Source organism: Candoia aspera, chromosome 5, assembly GCF_035149785.1.
Source record: "Candoia aspera isolate rCanAsp1 chromosome 5, rCanAsp1.hap2, whole genome shotgun sequence".
In the NCBI taxonomy this organism is placed as follows: domain Eukaryota; kingdom Metazoa; phylum Chordata; class Lepidosauria; order Squamata; family Boidae; genus Candoia; species Candoia aspera.
The window spans coordinates 92,862-118,517 of record NC_086157.1 but is presented as its reverse complement, the minus strand read 5'-3'; the positions used below and the strand labels follow the sequence as shown (position 1 = coordinate 118,517).

The following is a 25,656-nucleotide window of genomic DNA, read 5'->3' as shown; positions in this document are numbered from 1 at the left end:
TAATTCATAATCATAAATTAGTAACTGCCCAGAGTCCCTCTGGTGGGAGGAGATGGGCAGTGACAAATTTGATAATAAATAAATAAAATAAGTATTGAACAGAATTTGAACAGAGAATTTATGGAGCTGTCTATTTGGATAGATTCAATGAAACTCAGAATCAAGAAGACTCTCTTCTGGTTGATCTCAACTCTATGCTACTTTTCCTATGTGGATTCACTCGAGTAGCTTTTTGTTGATTGCAAGGCTTTGACAAGCTTCCATAAGTAATTCCTTTTCTTTTGTGTCAATCCAAGTATAAGGGAAGAGTACTTAAATCTTTTCATTCTTTTTGGGGGAAAGAAAAACATTTTTTCTCAGATACAGAACAACAGAGAGCTCCTCTTTAGATGGAGTCAATGAACTTTCACATATACTCAGCTGTAAATCCCCCTGCTTTTCTGTTCATCTGAATATAAATCACAATATCATGGCCTCAGGCAGGATGGAGGATTATCATCATCTAATATCCTAGCAAGATATAGCACTGGAAAGCTAAGGCAGTTCCTTGGACACTGAAGTTTGACATGCTGTCAAGTAATTTTCTGTTACAAAGAGTTGATAGTTGGCATTATAAGTCAATTCCATCTCTTCACAAAAATATAGCTCTAATAAAAGAGAATCAAGCATAGATCTGAAGATATTCGAAGTTTCTACTTCAGATCTGTACAAGATTTCAGTTATGTGATAATTAAAATCTACTGCCCTGTCTCTGTGTTATATTTTTAAGAAGAGAACAACTACCCTTTCCAAATAAATCTTTTGAGAAGAGGAAGAAAACATCCAGCTTTGAGCACTGATTTCAGACAGACTGATCCCATGCACCTGGAAAGAACAAAGCCTAACCTCTACCAAGGCAGTCAGCAGAATGTACTTGATCCCCAAAGATGTTAGCTGGCTTATTAATTGCACGGGTACTATTATTTTTTGGCTGATGATTGTTTTTAAATTTTCTACTGAGGAATCCAAAGACTTAATCATGAAGACTCCTGGAATGCCCCTTATACCCTCTGATGAAGCCAAGGTAGTTGGAAAGGATCCATACAGCCAAATATAATCCTCCACTTTCTCTTACTTGTGGATTCTCCCTCTTCTGTTATCACTCTGAAAATGCTTCCTGAAGTTTCTATCCACCCAGTGGAGCTGGCAAACAGTGGGTGGCAAGCAGCAGACTTGGGAATCCTGAGACTCAGGAAGAGGGGAGACTAGCTACTCAGTCCAAACAGCTGGCCCAACGGCACTTCTGCCAACTTCTGCAGGTCCTTGATCTTCAAAGGGATGTCAGCTGTGGTTTCCTGTAGCCACTTCAAAACCAGGAACAGACATGAGGAGTAAGTTGGGAGGAAGAATGCACACAAACCTGTGTGGACCACTTAAAAATAACCTTGCTGTTCTCAAGGGCTACCACAATTGGTAAGTTGAAGTGAGGTCTATATTTCTGTAGCGTTTCTTATTCTGAAGCTTTTCTTTTGTCACCTTCATTGGGGGAAGACCATCTTGTTTTAAGATTGGCCAGAACAGTCAGGTTTCCTGGTGCTCCCAATTGAGGATGAAAAGGCATCAAGAATTATATGGCATATTCCGTTTAGAGAGAAGATCAAGAACTCTTTGAAAACAGGCAAAAGTCAAAGCCTAAACGTAGATTTACTCTGAAGCACCAGTGAAGAATTCCTTTCTCTTATAAAGAAAAATTACTGGAGCAGATAGCTTGAGCACTAACTCCTCCTGATAAGCTTACTAAACACTTTGATAGAAGCTAATGGGTCTGGAATACCAAAACAATATATGATCATCCAGATTTTCAACTTAATAAAGAAAAGACCTTACAGAATTAGTGAAGTTTCCATGATATTATGAAGAAATTAAGAAAAAAAAAACAGTTATCAGCTTTGATATCAATACTTCAGTTTAAAACAATAGCTTGGTAGTAACTGCAACAAACTTGTACACCACGGCAAAAAAGTAACAATACTTAAGGGAAATTTCAAATGTTACAGATACTGTAAGATTTGAGAATTCTTTCACTGAATTAAACTCAGAAAGGATTATTACAAACACTTCTGTAAATACACTGTCAATACCACAGAATATAAGCAAAAGATCAGGGCAACAGTCCCTAATAATTACAGGTAAACCTCAAATTTACTTCCCTGTGATGGAAAGCCAACACAGCGGTAAAGAAAGGTGGTGGTGATTAGCAGCTGATACACAATGGAGGTGGTGATAGCAATGGCGCAGCTTCCGAAATGGACAGATGAGGCAGGAAAGGCTGACAGACTTACTCTGAAGCTGTGGCTGAGGTTGCTGGAAGGGAAGGGACTGTCCAAACACAAATGGGCTGTGGATTAGGGAAGAGGGAGGATTTGCAGCTTGATCAAAGATGGAAGGAGCTGGGAGACTAGGCCGTGACTGAATGGAATTCAATAGGGCGCTCAGTTGGTCACCTGCAGTGGGCAAAACAGTTAAAACTACAACCTGTTACCTGCAAAAAGGGCAGAAAATGTTTATTTGAGAGCAAAGCACTGATAAGGCCTACCATGGCCTGCAATCTTGTAATTAAGAACTACCTTCTAGCAAGACATAGTAGAACATGATGATGCAGTTATTAATAAATATTTGGTGGAATTTTGAGCAATTCAACCAAATATTTTTGCAAAGCCAAAATGTACAGAGATTATTAGAAGCGTGATTCATAAAATATTTTTCTAATATTCTTCCCTAAGATTCCCTTTAAAAATAAGAACAAGAATGTACCCTGGCCTTAAAAGCAAACCCGAATCCTATGAATTTCTGACCAAAGACTTTAGAATCAGGAAAAAACAAATAGCCAACAGGGAAAAGAAGTAAATATAACTTTATTGGAATACTTAAAGCAGAGACAATGGTGGTTCCTATTTTGGGGGACTCCCCCCCACCCCACCCCACCAGATTGCCGCCGACCCTCCTGGAGGCTCCCAAGCTGTCCCTGGAGAATATCTGGGGGAGGAGGAGGAGGAGGAGGAGGAGGAGGAGCGCGCATCTCCTGTACTACCCCAATGTGTTGTTGCTATTATGGTTCTGCTGTTGTGGTTTAGTGCTGACTCTTGTGCAGGGGGCCCTTCACGCAGATACCTGGGATATGCGCATGACAGGGGTAAACAGAGAGCTGTCCTTCATAATAAGGGCCACCCTTTCGTGCAGCTGAGGAAGCCAGACAGCTGCAGCTGCAGTCAGTTCACAGATACTGTATGTGTGTGTATACACACGTGTGTGTGTGTATACACAGTGTGTGTGTGCATATCTATTCTAATGACTTTCATGAGTTTTTCCTCAGAAAATGGCATTTCAGCAGACTACAGACAGTCCTCTACTTAAAAAATTACAGACTTTCCCCAGTACGAACAAGCCTGTCCGCGCCTCCAACCTAGAAGGTCCTGGAAGGCGGGAGAAGGCGGGGAAGGGTCTGTTCACGGCACACCACAGACGTCCGCTTGGCAGCCCCATTGAGCGTTGTTTTCATAAGCGGTTGGACTTGCGAACAAAATGGACTCACAAACAGCCTCTTGGAATGTGACCTGTTTGTAAGTAGAGGACTGTCTGTGTTGATTATTCTGTATGCCAATTCTGAAGGCACAGCAACTTAAAGGTCTCCATCATTTAATTTCAAATAGGAAATATTTTGAACTTACCTAAATGGCCTCATTAAGATTTCCCTTCTTTTACTAATATTAACCCAAACATTTTTTTATAAACAGTCCCTTTTTGTTAACATTTCCGTGGATAAAATCTGTAATCAGAATTGAATGCCAAGCAGGAGGAAATCTGTTCACCCCTAGTTAAGTCCTCCAAATGTTTCACCTTTCCCATTGCAGACCCTCAGAATCTCTTGCCCTGGGGGGCACTGAATGCCTATCCTGTAGCTGTGTGTTTCAAAGATAATTTTACATATCGCCTCATTCCAGTTTCCGGAGGTGGCGGCAGGGCAATCCTTTTCCACGAGGAAGGTAGAATCTTGTTCAGGAAAGCCGTGATGAGGTAATTCTCTATGCACCTCTTTGTGACTTCACTTGCTATACTAAATTGTTTTATTACTGGAAGAAATTTTAATTATTTTAATGCCAATTGGCCATTTTGCATATTCCTGTTAATGATAAATCTCAGTTTCTCAATTTTTAATCTAACATAAGTTATAAATGTTAAAATAAATAATCCTTCCTGCAATTTCAGACTTTTCTGGGGGAGAGGTATGTACTGTCTTTCTTGGCAAATTGCCTTGATCTTGGTAAATCTTAATTCTTATTCAAGTCTTACTCCTTCATGGGGGAGATTCCTGATATGCCCCATTCACCTTCTCTACAAACTTTTAAATGCATACTAAACAAAATATGAAGTACAAATCTTCAACCCGGTGAATAAACAGACTTCTAATAGCTTTGCAGTACATCAGAACTACTTTTTCTCTTACAGATGTACAATAGCTAAGCAATAACCTTGCAGATTCCATGTCTCCCTCACAGGCACCTCCCGTCAATTTATGAAGGAAGATTGCCTAATGGAAAATTATCTCCCCATTAGAGGATCAGTTACAAGAAGGTGCTGAAATTACTGTCCCACAGCCTATTAGCGTACTGACCCCTCCTCATGTAGGCTGAAGAAATGCTACCTGAATTATTATGTGGATTTACTCAGCTACTTTCAAGAGAGGAATGTCTGAAAGACACAAGAATCTCATTGCTAAAAAAAATGAGAACCCTTCATAAATATTTTGAAGTCTCACTTGAATGGACAAATTTGGAGCACAAGTTACTATTACCATTTTGTGTGTTCTAGGAAGAAGGAATTTAATCCATGATATGAATGATTAATGAATATGATCTTACCCCTATGAAAACTACCCCTTCATTGCAATTCGGAACATTTTCAAGGTGGAATTTTAGCCAGAAGTTAAAAGGAAAGTTCTACTGTCTAAGCCTAGCAACAAAAAAGGACTGTTCAGTGCTGCTGTCTTTAGGAATCTACCCACATGAAGAGAAATCTTCTTGTTCTAACATCGAAAAATTCCAACCAATGAGGAAATCAGGTATGCTAGTTTTGCCTCAAAACAGAGGTGGCTCATTTGGGAAGACCTCAGCCACGAGTCTGCCTAACCTATCCCACCCACTCCCCAGGCTGGGGAGGTACCAGAGGAGAACTTATAAATTAAGTTCTTTAACTTATAAAATTAAGACAGCCAGTTGGATCTCTGAAAAGGTTCTGAGAAATCCATCTTCTCATCCAAAAGACGGGACACACCCTCAATTCTTTTAGGCCTGTACATCTGTACATCTTTGATCATCTAAAGCAAATCACTGGTTCTTAGTCTTCAGCTTCATAATCTTAGGCAATATTATATATAATAATACATAACAGAGAAGAGTAACATATACCTATCAATTCTGTAGACTGAAATGTTCTTAGAAGCTGACATTTCAAAGCTCAAGTTCCAAAAAAGGAGTGGATATTCTAAGCCCCATCTTTTTGCTGAACTAAAGGAGATAAGGAAAGGGCTGAATGTCCACGTCGTGAGGAGTCAGAAACAGATATCAACCAGATTTGCAAAATTATGTCTGTAAGGAGAGCCCGGGGGATTATAAGCTGCTCTTTCAGCAAGGGGTCTTCAGTGCGATGTGCCAGTTTCTCCTTCAGGAGTTTCTTAGGCAGCTATAATGATGGGGTGAGGATCCACACCCTTCAAGGCTGAGTCCACTTTTCAGTGCACACACTGTATGTGCAAGAAGGCCAAGAATACACCTACTGAAAGGATTTTCATTTTTTGGTGCAGTGCAGATGCTCAAAAAATTTAGACATGAAAAAGAAACGCAGCAAGAAGACATATAACATCAGTGGAGCGCCAGTGCAAAAATACCCTGGATCAGTCCAGCACAAAGTTAAAATAAAAAAATATACATATACATATATAATGGATTAATGAACAGGCAAGGAACACCTGCTTATATATTTCCGGGAAAGAGGACCATGAATTCTCGGTGTTATATTATACAGAAAATATGAGAACATTTTAAAAACAAGCTTTTTAATATTCTGGTCTAAATTCATGGTATCTGGCTATTCCTCCAAAACCTTAACACTGGATTTAAAGAAACCTGGCTAATATAGCATGCACCAGAAGACAAATTTCTAGCTATAGAAGAATTAAATTTATGATCCAGCGAACATTAAACACGTTTCTTGCTGAAACAAATTGCTTAACTTTGAGTGCATTATACTTTTAGTTGCTAGTACATAAATAAATGCAACGTAAATGGATACCTATTTATGTTTCACCTCTACTCATTTTGAATTCTGTGTTCTGAAATTATATACCATATTCTTGGGCACTGGATGTACTAATCTGATTTTATAAATCTAGCTACTAAAAATGACCTAAGTCATATCCAAAGGCATGTCAATACCTGGGGTCATTAATATGTAGCAAAAAGTTGGAATTAATCTTCTTTCTGCTAATACCTGAAGGAAGCCTTTACTTCGTTTTCATGAGACAGCTGTGAAACACACAGGCCCTGCCTTACAATGCCATCTTTTGCCAGTACCTAGGCCCTTCCTGAGCTGGCAGAGCAGATACCATGGGCCTTGGGGCTCTGGGATTTCTATACTCGAAGGCAGCAGTTCAGGACCTCTGGCCAAAAGGAAAGAGCCATCCATGAGCGCAGGGGATGGAGTGTTGCATTTTCCACGCAAATGTGTGTTTTCCCCACAAAGCATCAGCAGTCAGTTCACCAGCATTTATGAAGTGCTGGATCGTGAATGCTTGCAATTTCATAGTAGCAAGCTTCTTGAGAGGGGAAGTTTTAAAAAGTTCAGATTTTCAGAAATCATTTAGGCTGTAAAGGAGAAGAATAATCTATGGAATAAAGGCTTAATTTTTAATATGATTTCCCTGTTGATGCTTCTCCAGGAAAGAAGGGACACCACTCTTCTGCTTTGATTCAGGCATTTGAGTTAGGGTTATTTACTTATATAATACTGATTAGATTGATATCCCATCTTTCCTGAAGCAGCTGAAGGCAGCGTACCTAACACTGCCTCCTCTAATTGTTTCCCACAACAATAATCCTGTGCAGTGTGTTGAGGTGAGAAAGAGTCTGGCCCAGAATCCCTCAGGGAACTTCTATAGCTAAGGGTAGATTTGAGTAATATTTCATTATTTTACAACTAAAGGTCCACGTGAATACATTTTAAAAAAAAAAAGTTAAAACTCTTCTTCTGGTCAAGCTCAGTTCTTAGTAACTCACGAACACATCCATGTACTTTCCAGTGCAACACTATAGAAGTGGTTTGTTTCCAGTCTAATTTACAGTCCCAAGTTTTCCTGCTGGTCTCCCATCCAAATACTAACCAGATCCAGTGCTGCTCAGCTTTTCAAGATCAACCATGGTCAGCTAGGTGTGCGACCTAGCTGGACTCACTGTCGTCAGCACCCTCATCCTCATCCTCACACATTTCTTCTCATTTTTAGAAAATGCATGCAGTATATTAATGCAGCCATGAGCACAACAGGAACACGCTCACTAGTCAAAGTAGGTGTAAAGGAAATATACCAGGATAGGGTTACCTTTGTTGTTTCCAAGTCCATAATCGAATCCTTGCTCATTGCTGCATCCCGTTCCTCTGTGGAAAGTCTGCAGGGAGAAGGGGCTTGGTGGAGGAGTCTGGCCATTCTGCTCAACAAGAGCTTGCTCTGTTTGAACAAAGAAACAAGCCAAAAAAAAAAAAAAAAACACCCCAAACCTGGTTTAGACCAAACTGATTATGTGTCAGCAGGGGATGCTAGCATCAAATGAACCTTGTAGGAAAGGGAGACTTCTGCCCCGTTTGCACGTTAATCCTACACAGAGTTAGGGTACCAAAAGCCACACTGGTGACCCCCTCTAGGATGCCTGAAGGCAGAGCATCTCCTGTGCATGACCCGGGGAACCCACGCAGAGCCTGGGACTGAGCTGGCCCTGAGATCTTTGGCTCAGCCCTCTGACACAGCCCTGCCTGAAGCCGGGCTGCACCAAGGGCAAGGCATCCACGCTGCAGCAGTTGCATGGGGGGGAGGGCCTCCATCAGCCTATGTTTCTTTTCCTTCCTGGAAACAGCTGCCATTCAGTGCTAAGTTCTAGTAATCTTTTGCTGGCTTTCCTCCAAATGACTGCTTGATGCTGCTCGACTCCTGCTCCTCCTGAAGGTGTGTGAATGTATTCTGAAATACTTTCAATAATGCTGCACACATGCACGTGTGTACACACACACACACACGCTTCTTGTTATAAAACAGTTAGACTCGTATCTCCTCTTGGTATTGTGCACTTAGCTCTAAAGCCCTCGACCGAGAAAGCTTTGTAAAAAGTCAGGGCACTTGCCATCTTCGTGACGGAGATACTGGTTCCCGCCTCTGTCTCTGGCCAAAGACCAGGCCTCCCCTTCGTCGTTCTCACAGAACTCTACCGTGCTGTTCTTGTCCATCCGCACCCACGTCCCTTCTGAGTTAGTCACCTGGTGTGCACACACAGAGGAAGGGGGTCAGGTGTAACCTACTTTTTGCTATTTATCATGAGATGCAGCAAAATGATTCCACACATGAAAAAGAGTCTTATTTTCTTGTCATGGAAAAGCAACACACAGACATTATTCCAGTTAAGTTCCAAAGAATAAAGGAGAATAAAAAATGGCATGCATTTATAAGAAGCCGGAGATTATTATTTTGAACACATTAAATTGAACTATGTTCAGAAGCAGAAGAAGCAGAAGCAGATAATTTAGAAAGCTCTGTGGCAGTTCTGATTTCATTTCATTTTTGGAAGCTTGAAACAGAGCCTGAAAAAGGATTCTAGGTATCCAATATTCACAAAGTGTTATTATGTTCCAGATACTGTTTGAAAAAATAGCATGACACACTACATCCTGAAGCCCATTGCAAGAGAAGAGCACCAAAGCATGCAACAGTCACATCAATTCCAAGAAATAAGATAATTTTTGTGGCACCCCAAAAGTAATTCATTAGCAAACTCTGCAAGAGAAATACTTTAGAACAGTTTTTTTAAATGAATTAGCTCTAGTCTAAAAACAAGTACAGGAGAAGAACAGCAGCTGAATTAATGGGGGATGACAAAAATCTACCATCAAAAATCTACCAGGCAAAAGCTGGCTTCCATTCACCAGTCTCCAGAAAGTTAACCCTTGGCAACCCAGGGAGGAAAAAGCAATTGTTGGGAAGGAGAGCGGCTTTTGCTTAAGGGCGGCTGCTACTGCAAGCCAGTATCTACGAAGGTAAGAAGGGAAGTTCCAGGAGTCCTACCTCGCCCACTGCCTTGACTCTGTTTCCCAGAACTAACATTCCAATGGGGATACCTCTAAGGTTGGGGCAGCTTCGGACGTTGTGCCCTGATGGGCCCGTCTTCACTACCTTATACAGTCCAGGCCCACCACGGAGGAATGGCGTATCTGGCTCCTGCATGACTGCTTCCTGAGGACAGGGTGAGTTGAGGTCTTTGAAAAAGTCCTCGGCATTAGATCTAGACTCCTGAAAATTTTGGAACACAACAAAAAACAAAAACCAGAACAACCTGTTAATAATGCCCTTGCATTTTTCAGCTATACTCTCTTATAAGCTGCCACAACTAAAGTCCGCCCTAAAAAAGGATCACATGTATTAATGGCAGGTTTTCTTAGAAAATGGGACATGCACTAGCCATTCTTCCTGAATCACAAAAATGTGAAACTTTTGCTATGAATAAAGCAAGCACTCATCTATTATTTCGAAAAAAACAACAGCACAAGACTGAAAATACAATACTGTGACCTGGCAAAAAGCATTCATGTAAGAATGCGGAATCTGGAAGGGAAATGGGAGCTAGGGGTGGTGCAGGCCATGGATGTGATCCTGACACCTGGGACTGGCAAGGACCTATCTGGGAATCTTGTGTAAGATATGGATCTCCTACAGAATTCCAGAGACATGATGGGAACTTACTTGGTTACTAAAAGAAGTGTAATGCTATTCTTTACTTTTGATCTTTGAAGGCAAATCAAGAAAGCCAACCCAATGTTCTGGGGTGCCTTCTCAATTCCTGCAGCACAGAGGTGCAAGAACCTAACAGACATACGCTGAGCATAAGCTTGTAGCACATCTTTCCTCAGCAGGGGTCCACGTAGAAGGGGATTCCTGAAGACAGAGAGTTTGAAATCCCCCAGACAGTTGTCTCATTCTTTGCAATGCCAACTACAGTGGGAGACAGAAGTTCAGAAAGTTCGAAGGCTCACCTGAAGGGGGAAAGGTTTAGAAGTCCATGGATATAAGTCCAAATCCCTGTCTCCTTGGCTAGTATTAAAGATACTCTATGTAAAGTTTAAGACAGACAAATATCAATAGAGAATTCAACAATTTTCACAACAGCAGAAGAAATCAGAGATAAATACAATTTTCTGTTTTTGGTGGTGTTTTTCCCCTTTCTGTTCCTGCATCTTTGTAAAAATGCTCACTTATTTTTACAAAAATGGAACTTTGTTAACCAAGTACTTCCTCAGTACACACCACAGGAGGAAATACCTGCTAAAATGAACCGTTTAGGCTGCCAGCCCTAATGGCTGATGTAGTGTGTCATGCCATTCACAGAACAGAAGAAGCCTTTTAGACAGCTCAGTGCTTTTGGTGCAAGGGGAATTCCCTTCCCCGCTCTGAATGAAGGACCAGACTCATACAAATAGGATGAGAGTTGCATGAAAGTCAGTCTGCCACTTTGAGAAGATTTATTGCACAAGGCCTGGGGAGCGAGGGACCAAAACAGTGTGTGGACATTCGGCCACTGATTTGTAATGGGAAGTGTTTGTTTTAAGATGAAGCAAGTAAGATACACAAAACCCATCCAAGATTTTTTATGCCTTTACCGCATCATGATGTATAAGAAGTTATTCACCCATTCGTTTTTGGTGATACCATCTGCTGTACTTTAAAGTGAACAAAACCAGTTTTTACACTGTTTGCCACACTGAGGAAAAGGATGAGCAGCAGAAATGCTTTTGAGGGACACCAAAGGGAAAACAGGGCAACCAGCTCTAGGTCACAGAAGTTTCAAAGGCCTCTTGTCCTCATGTACAAATCAGGTGGCTGATGATGCCGTCTTTGTTCAGAGGTGACAGTGAAACAGAGGGAAGCTACATTTGTGTGCATCAAAAATAAACTCCTTAGGAAATAAATTGTTTAAAGGAACAGATTAATTAATAAAACTGAATAAAAGGTTACACTGCAGATTTAAACATTTACTTATTTTCATGATATATGAATTATGCAAAAAAAAAGGTGAAAATGGTGTAAATGGGGAACAGGCATGTCAACTGGGCAACCCCGAATATTCAAAACGAGTAAATTTCTTTGCCCAATACCAGCATGCCATCCTTTCTAAGCAATGGGCATCCACAGTACAATGGTTCCCAAGTCAGCACAGTCAGACCTTTTCAACAGTAATATTTGCTTGCCATTTTTCATTTTCTTTGGGGAAAAAAAAATCTGAACCAAAACAGACCAAAGTACAGGCCATGCTTCTAGAATTTTATAACTTTTCAGTCACATATTCTATTAGCATCTTAGAAATGATTTTATAATTATATTAGCCTTCAAAACAGCCAAGCTACAGAATTACACTTTTCTAAGTTACTATAGCATTCATTGTTAAACTTTTTTCCAACCCCATCAAAACCTCCAGATACCTTGATTATACTAGAAGAGTAAAGTATTTTATACAAATATTACAGATAGTCTTTTACATAACTCGGCTGCACAATGCATACAATTTCTGGACATGATAACCATTTTAAACCTCAGCCCTTGTACCAGGAGACCCAAAGCCAGCAGGGTGACTCTGGGCCAGTCCCTCCCTCTCAGCCTTCTCAGGTGAAGCAGGCAATGGCACCAAATGGCTTCCAAAATCTTGCCAAGAAAACTGCAGAGATTGGTCCAGGCAGTTGCCAGGAGTCAAGGTTGACTTGAAGCACCAAAAAAAAGAAACAAACAAACAAACAAAAACCCTTTACTTCCAGTCCAGTATTTTCTGCGGGCAGTTTGTGTGCAAGGAGAAACCCCAAATTGGAAGCAAGCCTTGGATATGCCTCCTTGTGTGAATGCAGAGCTCCTGAATACCTCATGTCCCTGGAGGGGCCCAGACTAGGGAACTCCTTGCCACTGGGGCTGAGGCTGTCTGGCCATCCAGGCTTTTACTGCTTGGTTGGTTTTTAATCAGAGCTTGTGAATTGGGCTTAGAGGTTCTGGTAAGAACAGAGGAGATGGTCAGAACCAGAATCTGCATGATGGGCACACCGTGATGAGGATGAACGCTGTCTGTGAGGGGTTCCTTGCCTGGGGCCTCTAACGCCCCCCGCCCAGCCTCCCCCAAAGCCTTGGAAACGTGGCTTTTCCCCCACGCTCTGGAGTCGTGTAAGACCGGAGTCCAATAAAGTTGTTTGTGGATGCATGTGGGGGCTGCTGGGAGTTTTTGTGCTGGTTTTTATGCTTTTACTGCTGCTGTTGTTGTCTGTAACCACCCTGCATTATGGCATGTAAGATGGGTGGCTATATACATCTTTTGAATCAATAGAAAATAAAACCTTTCTGTAAGGTAAGGGGAAGAGATTAAAGTACATCTGTCTTCGCAGTTCTGACTCATTAAAAGGGTGCTGAAAACCCCTCGGACTTCCCTGTCTGAAAGCTCATTAAAGACTTCTTTGACCCAAACAGGGAAATCGCTGGATGCACGAACCCTCTCCGGGGGATTTGGGCTCGAAGCTTTCTCGCCTGCAGGCAGCGCAGAAGGCACAGCCAGGGGCCCAACCGCAAGATCTCTGATCTGTCGGTCTTAACGCTGAAGCAGTTGCTCTCTCAAAGAAAACACTCGCCTGGAGGATTTTATCTGCTGGAGGCGCTGGAATGTTAACTAGAGTGTGAAAAAAGAAGCAGGTATATCCTCCCCAGGTAAGAGAAAAAAAGGGAAAAGCTAGGAGAAAACTAGGCCTCAAGGGACGTTCCTGTTTTTAGAAGTCCATGAAAATGATAAAACAAATGAAGGGAAAAAAAGGGGGGGGGAATAACTCATAACTGTTGATTCTCCAAATGAAGCTACTTAACTGACGTGTGTATCTGGAGCCTTGTTCTCGTCTCTGTTTTCTCATCCCCCCCCTGGAAAATGAGTGCGTCTTCTAGCTCCTCAGTACAGGGGAGACCAATCCAGAATAGCTAACTCTTTTTACTTCAATTTTTTCCTGTTTGCAGCATCAAAACTGGTGCTCGATCCCTCGGCTGAGCCCCAGCAGCAACCCTCCCTTCCACGCTCTCGGGCTCCCCTTCTGCAAAGCTCTCTTGGGAAGGAAGGTGTGGCTGCAGGCCAAACCCTTCCTGGCCCCTCTGCAGCACAGCAACTCCTCTCCAGCTTTATATTTCATTGCAAGCCCTTTTCCAAAAAGGGGAATTGGGAGGCCCGGGGGCACCACCCAGAGCGCCAGGTTGTTGGTCTCAGCACTAAAGACTTTTAAACTCCTGGAAAAAGAAGTCCTGAAGTAACTGGATGTATTCCCCAAGTTTCTCACTTCAAACTACTGTTTCTGCTTATTAATTAAAACACTTCATTAAATAAATAATTATGAAGAAAACTTAAGTCCTGCAGCCAACTAAGAAAGCTATAAATACTCCAGCAGGAACATGCTGTCAAGCCTCTCTGAAACCATCAGCCCCGCCCAGCCAAGCAGAAGCCATGATACGGGTCTGTCAAGCGCATGATACGGGTCACACCACAGGCCTAATGAACACCAAGCAAGGTTTCTCTGTGGCTCCTGCCTCCTTTGAACCAATGTGGAAGTCATTTCGGGAGCTTCTTGTTTTTTCTATGTTCTAAGTGTTCTAAGTCTGAATTCCTTTTACACGTGGAATGGATGGAAGGTGACAACTGCCAGGAAAAAACTAAGCACTATAGTTTCTTCAGGGCCGCCATTTACTTACATCAATGGGGACCAGCAGACTCTTGCTCAGGTGCTGATTGAAAGAAAGGCACCAGGCTTCAGTATAGCCATTCAGATTTGGAACGTATTTCCGTATCGTCTCCTCATTCAGTCGCAACCACACTCCGTCGTCATTGTGGATCTGTGAAGAAGAGCCCAAGATAACTGGCTGGGGCAAAAAGTAAGTGGGTAAAAATTTAAGTTAAAAATTGGTATGAAGAAGCAAGTATATCATGACACCTAAAAGTTCAGTTTGGGGCTTTTTTTACTCAAGTTTTTAAAACATTCAAGAAAGAGTTTAAGAATGTTTTAAATCTGAATCATTACGCAGAAATCATGATATGAAACCCTGTTCTGAAAAAGCAGGCCCTTTCCTATATCTGAAAAAAGAAATGCATCAGCAGCACCACACGCCTGCCTGACATCGATGAGCAGTTAAAATCAATATTCACCATGAAGGGAAAGGATGGCTGTAAACCAAGAGACTAAAAGACAGGGTGGGAACCAGATCTAGCCCAGCCTTAGGATAAATTATTTAGAAGGAGGATACGTTTTAGGGGGAAAAACTGGCTTTATCAAATGAACGGCTATTCTCCCTCAAACTTCCGATGAACATGTTTTTTCCAAAACTGTAGCTGATACAAAGTAGCAATGAATACTTTAATGTTTGAACAATTAACAGAAACTTTGAAACATCAGGATCAATTAGAAAACAAACGAACAAAAATGCCCCCCACATTAGTTTTGCCAAAAAGTAATCTATCAGCCTCCCATCTACAGAATTTAAAGCAGGGCAGCTGGCTGATGACACAGCCTGAGCTATTCATGCTCATTCATTGGGCTGCCCTGGCCAAGCACCTCGAAGAGGTCGCTGTATTTGGTGGGGCTTCAGGTTTTTTTCACTCGAGCAGCAGGTCTGGGGAGAGGCCACCGATGGCCACCTCTGACGGCTTCCAGAGCCATCCATCCATCCAGACTTCAGCACTTGGGCGAGATGAGCTGCGGGGTTTTGGATGATGGCCGTGGATGTTATGGTGGCCTATGAAGTTCTTAGAGGTTACCTCATCAATAAAAGTAATTGATCCATTGACTTTTACTAAGCCAATCTGTTCGCTCTGAAGGGATGGGTGGCTACGGATTCGCAAGCCGGCACTGTCCTTGGCCACAAATTTGCGAACCTGCGAAAAACACAGGGAGAATAATGGCCCTGAAACCTAGACAAACGCAGCTCCCAACACTAGTGATATACCCCAGAACCACTTCAGGGGGTAAAATCCACATAATTCAAGAAAAGGTCTCCTAATAGCCGTTCAAAACATGCACTAAGAATGTCAAATCAATTCTCCCTCTTTTTGGAAGCCACAGAGAAAAGAGACTTATAAAAAGCACCTGGCATAAATGTACAAGCACATTTAATTTAAGTATAAATGTTTATGCTAAATAAACACTGGAGAGAGTAAATAGTAAATAGTACCTTTGTTTGGTATTTTATTTTAAATTGTATTTAAATTTGAATTGGCTGAACTTTGAAAATCAATAAGGATAATAGTATCTCTGTTTCTTAGCTATCTTAACAATTTTTTCCTAAAGTAATACCTTCATCTTTGCAGATGTCTTTCTGGGAAGAAATACTAAATGTGGATATTTACACTAGTTGTATTCCTCTTTAAGATTATACATTTTCTGGGGGGGTGTTTTTGGCTTGCTTTTATTTTCCCCTTCATTTTTCATCAAGTTGCACTTTCTTTCCAATATGCTATGCTTGTTTTAACAAAAGCATACTTTAAAAAACTGTTAAACAGGACATGAATAGTAATTGCAACAGTACACTGAATGAGATGATCTAAGTATCCCTAACGTAAATACAGCATGTAAAATGGGCAAAGAATCTAAGGAAGGAAAGAAGATGGGATGAATGCAAGTGACCCAATGGCCTCAGGAGGACTCAGTGCCTGCCCAGGAGAGCATCTGGGAATCTTACCTAAGCGGCCTACAGGATGGAAAAGAAACAGACCAAGAGAAGAACGGCTAGGACTGAGAGCATACTCTGATGTGCAAACATATTAAAGTGTCTTCAAAGGAATTCTGTGGAATATTTGGGGAAGTAAAAGAAGTTTATAGAAGCATGCCCTATACCAGAGTCAGATGGGACCAATCCCAGGGCCATGTTATGGTGACATTCCTGGATTAGGGCTTGGAAGATTTGGCCTAGGTTGGCTCCCGGTGAGGACTTATGGCGGACTAGACGTCCCTAAAGGGGCAGGGATGACACTGTGGCAGAGATCGGCAGCCAGACAGTGAATTCTGGCCAGTGCAGTCTTTCCGGATGAAGGAGAGATTGTGAGATCACTCACTACAGCAGCTTGCACTCCAGACAGCTGCTCCTCATGAGTAGACTGCAGGAACTGAGGCTTTTGCGATCGGCTTGTGAGTTGAGCATCTGGGAGTTGAGGGATTTCAACCAAGCTCACAGCCGCAATGCAGTCCATACAGACACAAGGTTCACACAAGCCTCATTCCTCAAGCACTTTTGGATGTAATTAATTTACAGGTAAAGAGAGCTTTCCTCAATGGCAGGATAAGAGAACTCCATTTGGTGAGTCAACATTCTTTCTGGATTAAAAAGGAAAAAAGAAAAAGAGTTTCAAAGATTTAAAAACTTTTGGCAAAAAGCTTAACAAAGAGTGGATGCCAGGAAGTTTAAAACAGATAAGGGGGATAGTTATTTTGAAATACTACTTTTTGGAGAAAGTGCTTTTGAACACATTGTAATTAAAATAGACAAATGAACCGGACCTTTGTGGGAATGATTTTTGTTTACTATTAAAGAGTACAGATAATTGGTGAATTTTACAATTCAAAAGGTAATATGAGCCAGACTGTGATGTTGACTGTAACTACGGAGTGCCATTTGAGACAAAAGTATTAAGGGCACAGAAAGACAAAACACAAAAAAGGGAAAGCTTGCCTTTTTATTTATTTATTTATTTATTTATTTATTTGATTGATTGATTGATTGAGTGATTGATTTATTCTATAGCCGCCCATCTCAACAAGTGACTCTGGGCGGCTTACAACAATAAAACCATAAAACGATTAAAACAATTATAATTAAAACAGTTAAAATATAAAATAAATACAAAATAAATATATATGGCTGCCAAGTGAGCAATGCATAGATATTAATACAGCCAAGAGACGGGACCATCCACACGCTCAAGTCCCCAGGCCTGGGCACAAAGCCAGGTCTTTACGGCCTTACGAAAGGCCAACAGGGTCGGGGACATCCTAATTTCTGGAGGGAGGATGTTTCAGAGGGCAGGCACTACAGAGGAGAAGGCTCGCCTTCTAGTTCCCGCCAGCTGACACTCCCTGGCTGACGGGACCTGCAGCATACCCAACCTACTAGATCGAATTGGATGGGCAGAAACAACTGGGAGAAGGCGGTCCCTTAGGTAATCCGGCCCCAAGCCATGAAGGGCTTTAAAGGTGACAACCAGCACCTTGAATTGCACCCGGAAGCACACTGGCAACCAATGCAGCTCATGTAACAATGGTGTTACATGTGTCGAGTATCCAACTCATTTACTATCCGTGCAGCTGCATTCTGCACCAGTTGAAGCTTCCGAATGCTCTTCAAGGGCAGCCCCATGTAGAGCGGATTACAGTAGTCCAGACGGGAGGTCATGAGGGCATGAATGACTGTGAGCAAAGCCTCTTGGTCTAGGAATGGGCGCAGCTGGCACACAACCCAAAGGTGTGCAAAGGCCCTCCTAGCCACGGCTGCCACTTGCTCTTCGAGCAGGAGTCGTGAGTCTATGAGGACCCCAGATTGCGCACCGGGTCCGTCTGGGGCAGTGCAACCCCATCCAAGACCAGAGGTGGAAAAACCTTAGCACCGGGAGGCCCACAAACCCAAAGCCACTCAGTCTTGCTTGGGTTGAGTCGAAGCCCATTGCACCCCATCCAGGTCCTCACAGCCTCCAGGCACTGGGTCAGGACATCCACGGCATCACTCAGGCGGTCTGGGGTAGAGTTATAAAGCTGAGTATCATCAGCATATTGATGGTATCTTACCCCAAACCGTCAGATCACCTCCCCCAACGGTCTCATGTAGATGTTAAATAGGAGAGGGGAGAACCGAGCCCTGAGGCACCCCACAAAGTAGGGGGCGTGGGCTGGACCTTTCCCCCCCATCAACACCGACTGGAACCAACCCCAGAGGAAGGAGGAGAACCAGCACAATACTGTGCTGCCCACTCCCAACTCCCGAAGCCGGTCCAGAAGGATATCATGATCGATGGTATCGAAGGCCACTGAGATGTCAAGAAGAGCAAGGATGGTCACACTGCCCCCATCCCACTCCCGCCAGAGGTTATCTAAGAGTGTGATCAATGCTGTCTCAGTCCCGTAACACGCCCTGAACCCTGACTGAAAAGGGTCCAGATAATCCACTTCATCCAGGGTCCTCTGCAGCTGCCACGCGACCACTCTCTCCACAACCTTCCCCAAAAAGGGGAGGTTGGAGACTGGATGAAAACTGTCCAGGCTGGTTGGGTCGAGCGATGGCCCCTTGAGGAGAGGATGCACCACCGCCTCAAGAGCCGGTGGGAGCTCCCCCTCTCTCAAAGAGGAATTAACCACCGCCCAGACCCAATCACGTGCCTCCTTCCAGGCAGCCTTGACCAACCAGGAAGGGCACAGATCTAATACAGAGGTGGCCGAACTAGTAGCTGCGAGGGCCCTCTCCACTTCCTCAGGTGCAACCGGATCAAATACCCCCCAGATAATCATGCCAGACTTTGCCCCGTATCCTCCACTGGCCCTGCCTTAAAGCTGGAGTTCAACTTTTACTCTTTTATTCTTTCCCTTGTAATTGAGACACTTCACTTTTGGATTACAGTATTACAATGGCTACCACCAGAAAAGTGGCCAAAATAGTAGAGTGGAGGAGAGGATTGCTAGAGCAACCTGCAGAGAGAGGAATTACAACAGACTTATTTCAGAAAATGTTTGAGGAATTGGGCGATAAGTTAGCTGAATCACTTGATACTAAATTGACAGCTTTTGAAAAAAGAATGGATCAAAGACTTGTAAAGATGAAAGAGGAGATGAAAGAAGAAATTAAGAAGATGGAAAGCTCTGTAAAGCAAGTATCTGGAGATGTAAAAGAAATTAATGACAAAGTGGAAGTTCTGGAGAGTAAGACAGAAGTTATAGACAGAGAGTTAGAAAGAGAACTAGATAATTTGGCTCTACTGGAATTAAGAGAGAAGGAATTTTGTTTGAGATTTAGAGCAATCCCAGAGGATTCTGGTGAAGATATTAGAGAAAAGGTTATTAAAGCTTTAGCAAATTTTTTGGACTGGGATCAGGAGAATACAGAGGCAGAAATTGATAAAGTATATAGAATAAATATGAGACTTGCAAGAATAAGAAGTGTTCCAAGGGATGTCTTGGTACACGTCAGGAAAAAGACAAGAGGTCATGTTTTGCAGCAGCATTTTAATATAAGACTGAAGATCGATAATACAGATGTAATTGTTCTTAAAGAAATTCCTATTAGAATTTTGCGTAAGAGAAAAGAGGGTTTTTTTTACTGATAAGATTAAAACAGAAAAGGATTCCATTTCAATGGGACAATTGGAAGGTGTGATTTTTACTTTTAAACAGCAGAAGTTTTGACTAAATTCTGTCCAGAAGGAAAATGAATTTCTAGAAAAAATTGAAGAGGAACTGGAGGAGATTCAAATGGAGGTGTCAGATGAGACTACACAAAAACTTCAACAGGTACAACAGGAAACTGAAAGGGATGATACTGAACTAGGCGCTACAGGTATTGACTTTTCTAAATTTTTGGCTTGACTATGGATTACAAATGCTTAATGTGGAATATAAATGGAGTAAATGCTCCTCAAAAGAGAGAAAAAAAGCATTATTTGAAAAAATTAAAACAAGTTATAATTTACCTACAAGAGACACACGTTTGAAAAAAGGATGTAAAATATTTGATTTATACAAATTTGGGTGAAATTTTTATTTCAACAGGAACAAAAAGAAAAAAAGAAATGGAGTTTTTTTGTACATAAATCCCCAACTGAAACCAGAACTTGTATTGACTGATGAGCATGGCAGATTTGTTGGGGTGGAAGTTAATTTGCATGGGACTAAGACTTTGATACTGGGAATTTACACCCCAAATGAGGATAAAGTACTGTCCTATAAAGGACTTACGGAGAGACTAATAAAATGAAGGGATGTCCCCTGAGCTCATGGAGGAAAGGTGGGACAGATACCTAACAAAAAATAAATGAACGGAATTATAACTCCTAGCATAGACATGGTCAATACTGAAAGATGATGGTAGTGTAATTTGGCAAATGCAAAAAGGATCTGGGTGGTTTGGTGGCTCACAAGTTGAGTATGAGCCAAGAGGGTCACACAGCTTCAGAAAGGGCAAATTCAACCCAGTCTGCATCAAAAGAACTGCAGTGTCAAGATCAAAAGAAGTCACAATTTCTCTCTATTCTGCAATGATCAGACCCCACGTTGAATTATTGTGTCCAGGTCCAGGTCCAGGTACTACATTAGAGGAAGAACACTGACAGATTGGACCATGTCCAGGAGACAGCAGCTAAGATGATAAGGGATCTAAGAGAAAAAAACGTATGAGAACATTTGGAGGTGTTGGGTATGTTTACCCAGGACAAGAGAAGACTGTGTGGAGATATGATAGCTGATTTCAAGGAAGGTAGAGCTGACTTGTACAGAGGGGTTCTAGAAAACAGGACAAGAAACAAGGACTTTAAATAACAAGAAAGTAGACTGAGGTTGGACATCAGGAAGATGTTCTAATGGAAGCAGCTGTTCAGCAATGGAACAGACTGCCTCTTTGTTCTCTGGAGGTGTTAAACAAAGGCCGCTTGGTTCTCCATGGGGATGCTGAAATGGGGGGTTCCTGCGCTGGGCGGAGGGCTAGCTTCCTCTTTAAACTGGAACATGTTGAATGCTTCTGGTTTATGCACAGTGGAGTTGTGATTCCTGCTAAAAACTCCTCTACAAGTTACTCTAGAAGATTCCAGCAAGGAGTCTGCAAAAGCATATTGCTCCATATGTGTGCTCCACAGAGACAACAGAGGAATAATTGATAAGAAATTCAAGGACAAATTTTAATGTGCTCTTTCATTGATGAGCCTAGTCAGAGCAAGCTTGCATTTCCCAAGTAACCTACGAATGTGTATTTATTCTGATGAAGAACTAGGAAAATATATTTGCCTGGTGTGTACAGGAGAGATCTGAGATGGAGGGTATCCTGTAAGGTATTATGGGAAAATTGTAGCACCATATTAAAAACTCAGGAACAAGATATAAAAGCTATTTCAACATTTGTAAAAACACTTCAGAAGCAAAGCTGTCCCTCCCTGTCTTCCAAGGGAACAGATAATGCACATGGGCATAAAGCAAAACACTGCATGCCTGGATATCATTCCACAGGACTGGAATATATTCCATTTTCTTCTGTTCTTCTTGAGCAGCTTTCCTTCAGCCTGCAGGCACAGGACATAAGCGCCCTGAAAGTCCACCAAGGACCTACATAACTGGTACTGTATCACCTGATGGGTTGTGGCTCTTGGGCAGGACTCTTGTAGACCAGCAGCCTTCAAGATCAACAGGATGGGACTAAGGCCCTTCCCCTTGGCATTCTGACTGCTGAACAGGCACCCTTTATAGATGGAATTGGGTTAGAAACTCTCAAATCATTGTCATTCATGTACCTTGTTTGGCAAAGGCTCAGCTTTTGGTTTTATCAACTGGGTTCCTGGTGGTATCATTCCCTTTGGGGGATCTTTGACTTTAACTTCTAGTCCAGCATCTGCAAGTAAAGGAAATCACTGTGACGTACAAAGGGTAGAAAAGCAAATTTCAGTAAGTAACTTTATCTTTCTGTGCTTGGCAAGACAGAATTACACTGAAAAGCCTCTAGCTTGGTCAAATGAAAATTACTGTTTGTATAAATACGGAGCAAAACTGAAAAATGATTTGGATGTGAGGGAAACATGACTCCTGACTCTAGATTGACTCCATTTTCTTAAGAAATCAAGTTTTGAAAACAGTCTTCTTCTTGAGACTGCAATATTGACCATAGAACCTGCTGCAATCCAGTTAACACAGTAAACTTGCTGCCAAGGCACCAGGTGCCTCAGTGTTCTTCAGGAATCGCTGTGTGCATCAGAATACAATGTGGAAGAGTAAATGTGTTCCTGCTCCTGACACAGAATTTCAAAGGCTGCTTGATAACCACAAATTCCAAAAACTCGTAAGGGGACACACAAAGGAGCACCACCAGCTGTTCTCTAGTGAGCTGCCATTTGAAGCATACGACTTTGGCGTTAGCATTTTGGCCATGAGCCTGCAGAAGTCTGAGCTGCTCTCTGGAAGTGCAGAGAGAGGCGACCTAAGTAGGGCTGAGGAAATTCAGCCTAGTAAATGAACCGACTTGGTCAATATGTCTCCATCACTATCACTGCAACTAATTGTTGCTCCTGTTTCTCAGTACAGCAACTGTTCTGCTTGCTTTTCTATTTGATGCAGAAAGAACAGAAACTAAGAAGAGGCTTTGTTCAAAGCCTGGTCCTTTCTCATATTTATGCAGCTGTAGATCTACTAATACTGGGATGCTATGAAGAGGATGAGTTTCTTATGTACCTATTTCAATGCCATCAATCGTAACATGAATGGTGTACAGACCAACTGCTCCCGGTGTCCAGTTAGCACAGTAAGTACCATCATTGTTGACTCGTATTAACATGTTTTCACTTGGTCTAGAAAAAAATGAATATGGAAATCACAACACATCACCGCAATTTCACCTTCATTAATTCAGGTCTTATGTGTGCTTAGAAAACCTGACACAATTGCACTGAATTATCAGGAATTAAAAATCAGAGCAATTAAGCATGATCTTCTCTGTCCTTAGCATGTCACATGTCAACATTATCCAGACAATTTGTGTATCATAACTTTGTTTCAATCTTCCTTTGCCTCCCCGCATCTGGGGATCCTCCAGATATGTCTGTCCCTCCTAGAATTCTCAGCAAGGGTTCTGTTGGCTGTGGGAATGACATCTACACAGAATGGGGAAGGCTGATGGCTACTATTCTGTAGAAGGAGAGATAAAATATTCCTATAGGTGCATCCTGGGTTGAGGTAAAGCACCAGATAGTCTGACAGAACACATTTTTTTTGTATACAGAGGTACTGGGCAAACAGCCACACAAATTTAACAATTCACATACAGAGAAACCCAACCACTGAGTTCCTTAGTACGTATTTCCCATACATTTAAGGCTAGCAATATAAAACCATGTTTTATCTCTTTTTTCCCTTTCTTTGCTTGCTTTTTTTTTTTGATATAACACTTTCCCTGGAACTGCTGCCTGAGATCTTTTTGACAAAATAATTTCTAACATCCTGTGAAACGGATGATAAATCCACATGAAACCAATTCTGATAACTGTTTATGGATAATGCTCAACTTTCTTTAGGTTTTACATTTCATACAAAACTGTTACCTCTTAGGTGTTGGTGAAGCAAAACGTAACTCCTCAAAAGAATAATTTTCATATACCTATAAAGCAAACAGCATATCAAACTTCTTCTGTTGTGTTAGTAACTTGGAATAACAGCCACTTGCTCTCCTCACTTCAGATCCCCCCCACCCGACTTGTTTGACCACCCAGGGTAATCTATTCTTGCTCTCTCCCCAAGCAGAGTTTTCTGAATGGGAATGCTGCCTGCATTTAGCCCATACATCTGGGCTACTCTGTTTGAGAGACGGCGATGCTTTCTTGTACCCCTTTCAACCAGCTCAAGAAACCACCTCATGACATGAAAGGCAGTAGAGGATGGATGAAAGCAAATAATTCAGTTATACTTTCATCTGCTCAGAGAGGACTAGTAGACTGTGAGGCAGCAGCGTAATTTTCAGCTGCGGATCTAAACCAGTGTTTATAAAAGCACTTAGACTGAAAGGGTGGGAGAGAAAGAGAGAAGCATGTTGATGTACACCTCCAGAATTCTCCCTTTCAGTCTCTCAAATCGCTGCAGCCGAAACAGTGCGACTTACCTTCATCATAGTTATGGAAACGTAGCGGGCTTCTTTCAGGATCATAGGCTCGTAGGACGCTTCCAGCTTGGGGGAAGGGAGTCCCCCGAAGGTCAGCTCAGGGCCAGAAGCAGCAGCCCCGGCGGGACTGCCTGGGGGGCGCTGCATTTTCTTAGCCTGCTCTTGCTGCAGAGACATCTTTTTCTGGGACACCGGTATTGCTTTGACTTCCACCTGGAGATTTCATTAAGAAAAAGGAGATGGTAACAGGCCACAGGAACAGCAAGTAATCCTAAACCATGGCCAAGGGATTTTAGAAATACGTCCTGGTCTTCAAACTGCCTTTTTGAATCTCCCCAAAACGTTCACAAATATAATTGTTGCTCCCTGTATGTAGCAAGGCTAAAGCCCTGGTTGATCCAGACTTTTCACAGCTTGGCCTTACTAAGGTGACACATCAAAAAGAAAAGCCAACAGCAGCAGGAAAGTGAATGCAGAACATCTCTCCCAAAAGCCTGAACCCTTGTGCAGTGTTGCAATCAACAGGGTGCTTAAGCCATTTATGCAAATTTAAAGAGGCACAGGCAATGAATACTTTCCTTAAGCAAGCCACAAACCCTGAGCTGCGCAGAGTCTAAATACCACCAGGTGGCGCATCCTGCAGGCAGTTGTGAATCATTCAGTAGAAATATGCACTGCTTCTGGATTCTAGTAACGCTCCAAATTATATAGTACTAAAACACAGAGGTCAGCCTGAAACCATCAACTACAGACAGGACCAGAAATACTGTAACAAGGATAACTGTTTTGGCATTTGGCCTCTGTACACCACCACACTGAAGTTGAAAGGAAACACACCCAGATGGGAGGGAAGTCAGGACTTTCAGCTGTAATTCAAGGGGTTTGACAAAAGTAGGGCACTAACCATTCAGGAAGTACAGCCAGGGGCATACACACACACAAACCGTTGGTGGCTCATAAGTAATGGAACAGACCAACATCATTACAAACATAAGGTTCACCTTAATACCTGGATGAAAATCCTTTGCAGTCAATGACTGCCTGAAGTCTGGAACCCATGGACATGACCAAACGCTGAGTTTCCTCCCTCGAGATGCTTTGCCAGGCCTCTACTGCAGCTGCCTTCAGCTACTGCTTGTTTGTGGGTCTTTCTGCCTTCAGTCTTGTCTTCAGTAAGTGAAAGGCATGTTCTATTGGATTGAGATCAGGTGACTGACTTGGCCATTGAAGAACATCCCACTTCTTTGCCTTGAGATACTCTTGGGTAGCTTTTGCTGTATGTTTTGGGTCATTACCCATCCGCAAGATGAAGTGGCATCCTATCAGTTTGGCAACACTTGGCTGAATCTGAGCAGAAAGTATAGCCTTAGACACTTCAGAATTCATCCTGCTGCTTTTATCAGCAGTCAGGTCATCAAGAAACACCAGTGACCCAGTTCCATGGCAGCCATACATGCCCATGCCATAACACTGCCTCCACCAAGTTT

The 25,656-nt window shown here is 42.3% G+C and overlaps 1 protein-coding gene across 9 annotated transcripts in view; it reads right to left on the bottom strand.

Moving 5' to 3' along the window:
* Positions 1-25,656, bottom strand: part of MYCBP2 (MYC binding protein 2) — a 132,435-nt gene that overhangs the window by 38,325 nt on the left and 68,454 nt on the right. For 5 of the 9 annotated variants that reach the window (XM_063304509.1, XM_063304505.1, XM_063304506.1 and 2 more), the window contains exons 46-56: positions 24,170-24,382; positions 23,616-23,671; positions 22,750-22,865; positions 21,819-21,916; positions 15,105-15,221; positions 14,045-14,185; positions 10,324-10,398; positions 9,359-9,583; positions 8,424-8,556; positions 7,631-7,756; positions 2,322-2,483 (exon numbers count right to left, since the gene is read on the bottom strand). In XM_063304509.1, the coding sequence (XP_063160579.1) occupies positions 2,322-2,483; positions 7,631-7,756; positions 8,424-8,556; positions 9,359-9,583; positions 10,324-10,398; positions 14,045-14,185; positions 15,105-15,221; positions 21,819-21,916; positions 22,750-22,865; positions 23,616-23,671; positions 24,170-24,382 (1,462 nt within the window). The remainder of the gene's footprint in view (positions 1-2,321; positions 2,484-7,630; positions 7,757-8,423; positions 8,557-9,358; positions 9,584-10,323; positions 10,399-14,044; positions 14,186-15,104; positions 15,222-21,818; positions 21,917-22,749; positions 22,866-23,615; positions 23,672-24,169; positions 24,383-25,656) is intronic. The other 4 variants (XM_063304510.1, XM_063304512.1, XM_063304508.1 and 1 more) reach the window with 3 other exon arrangements.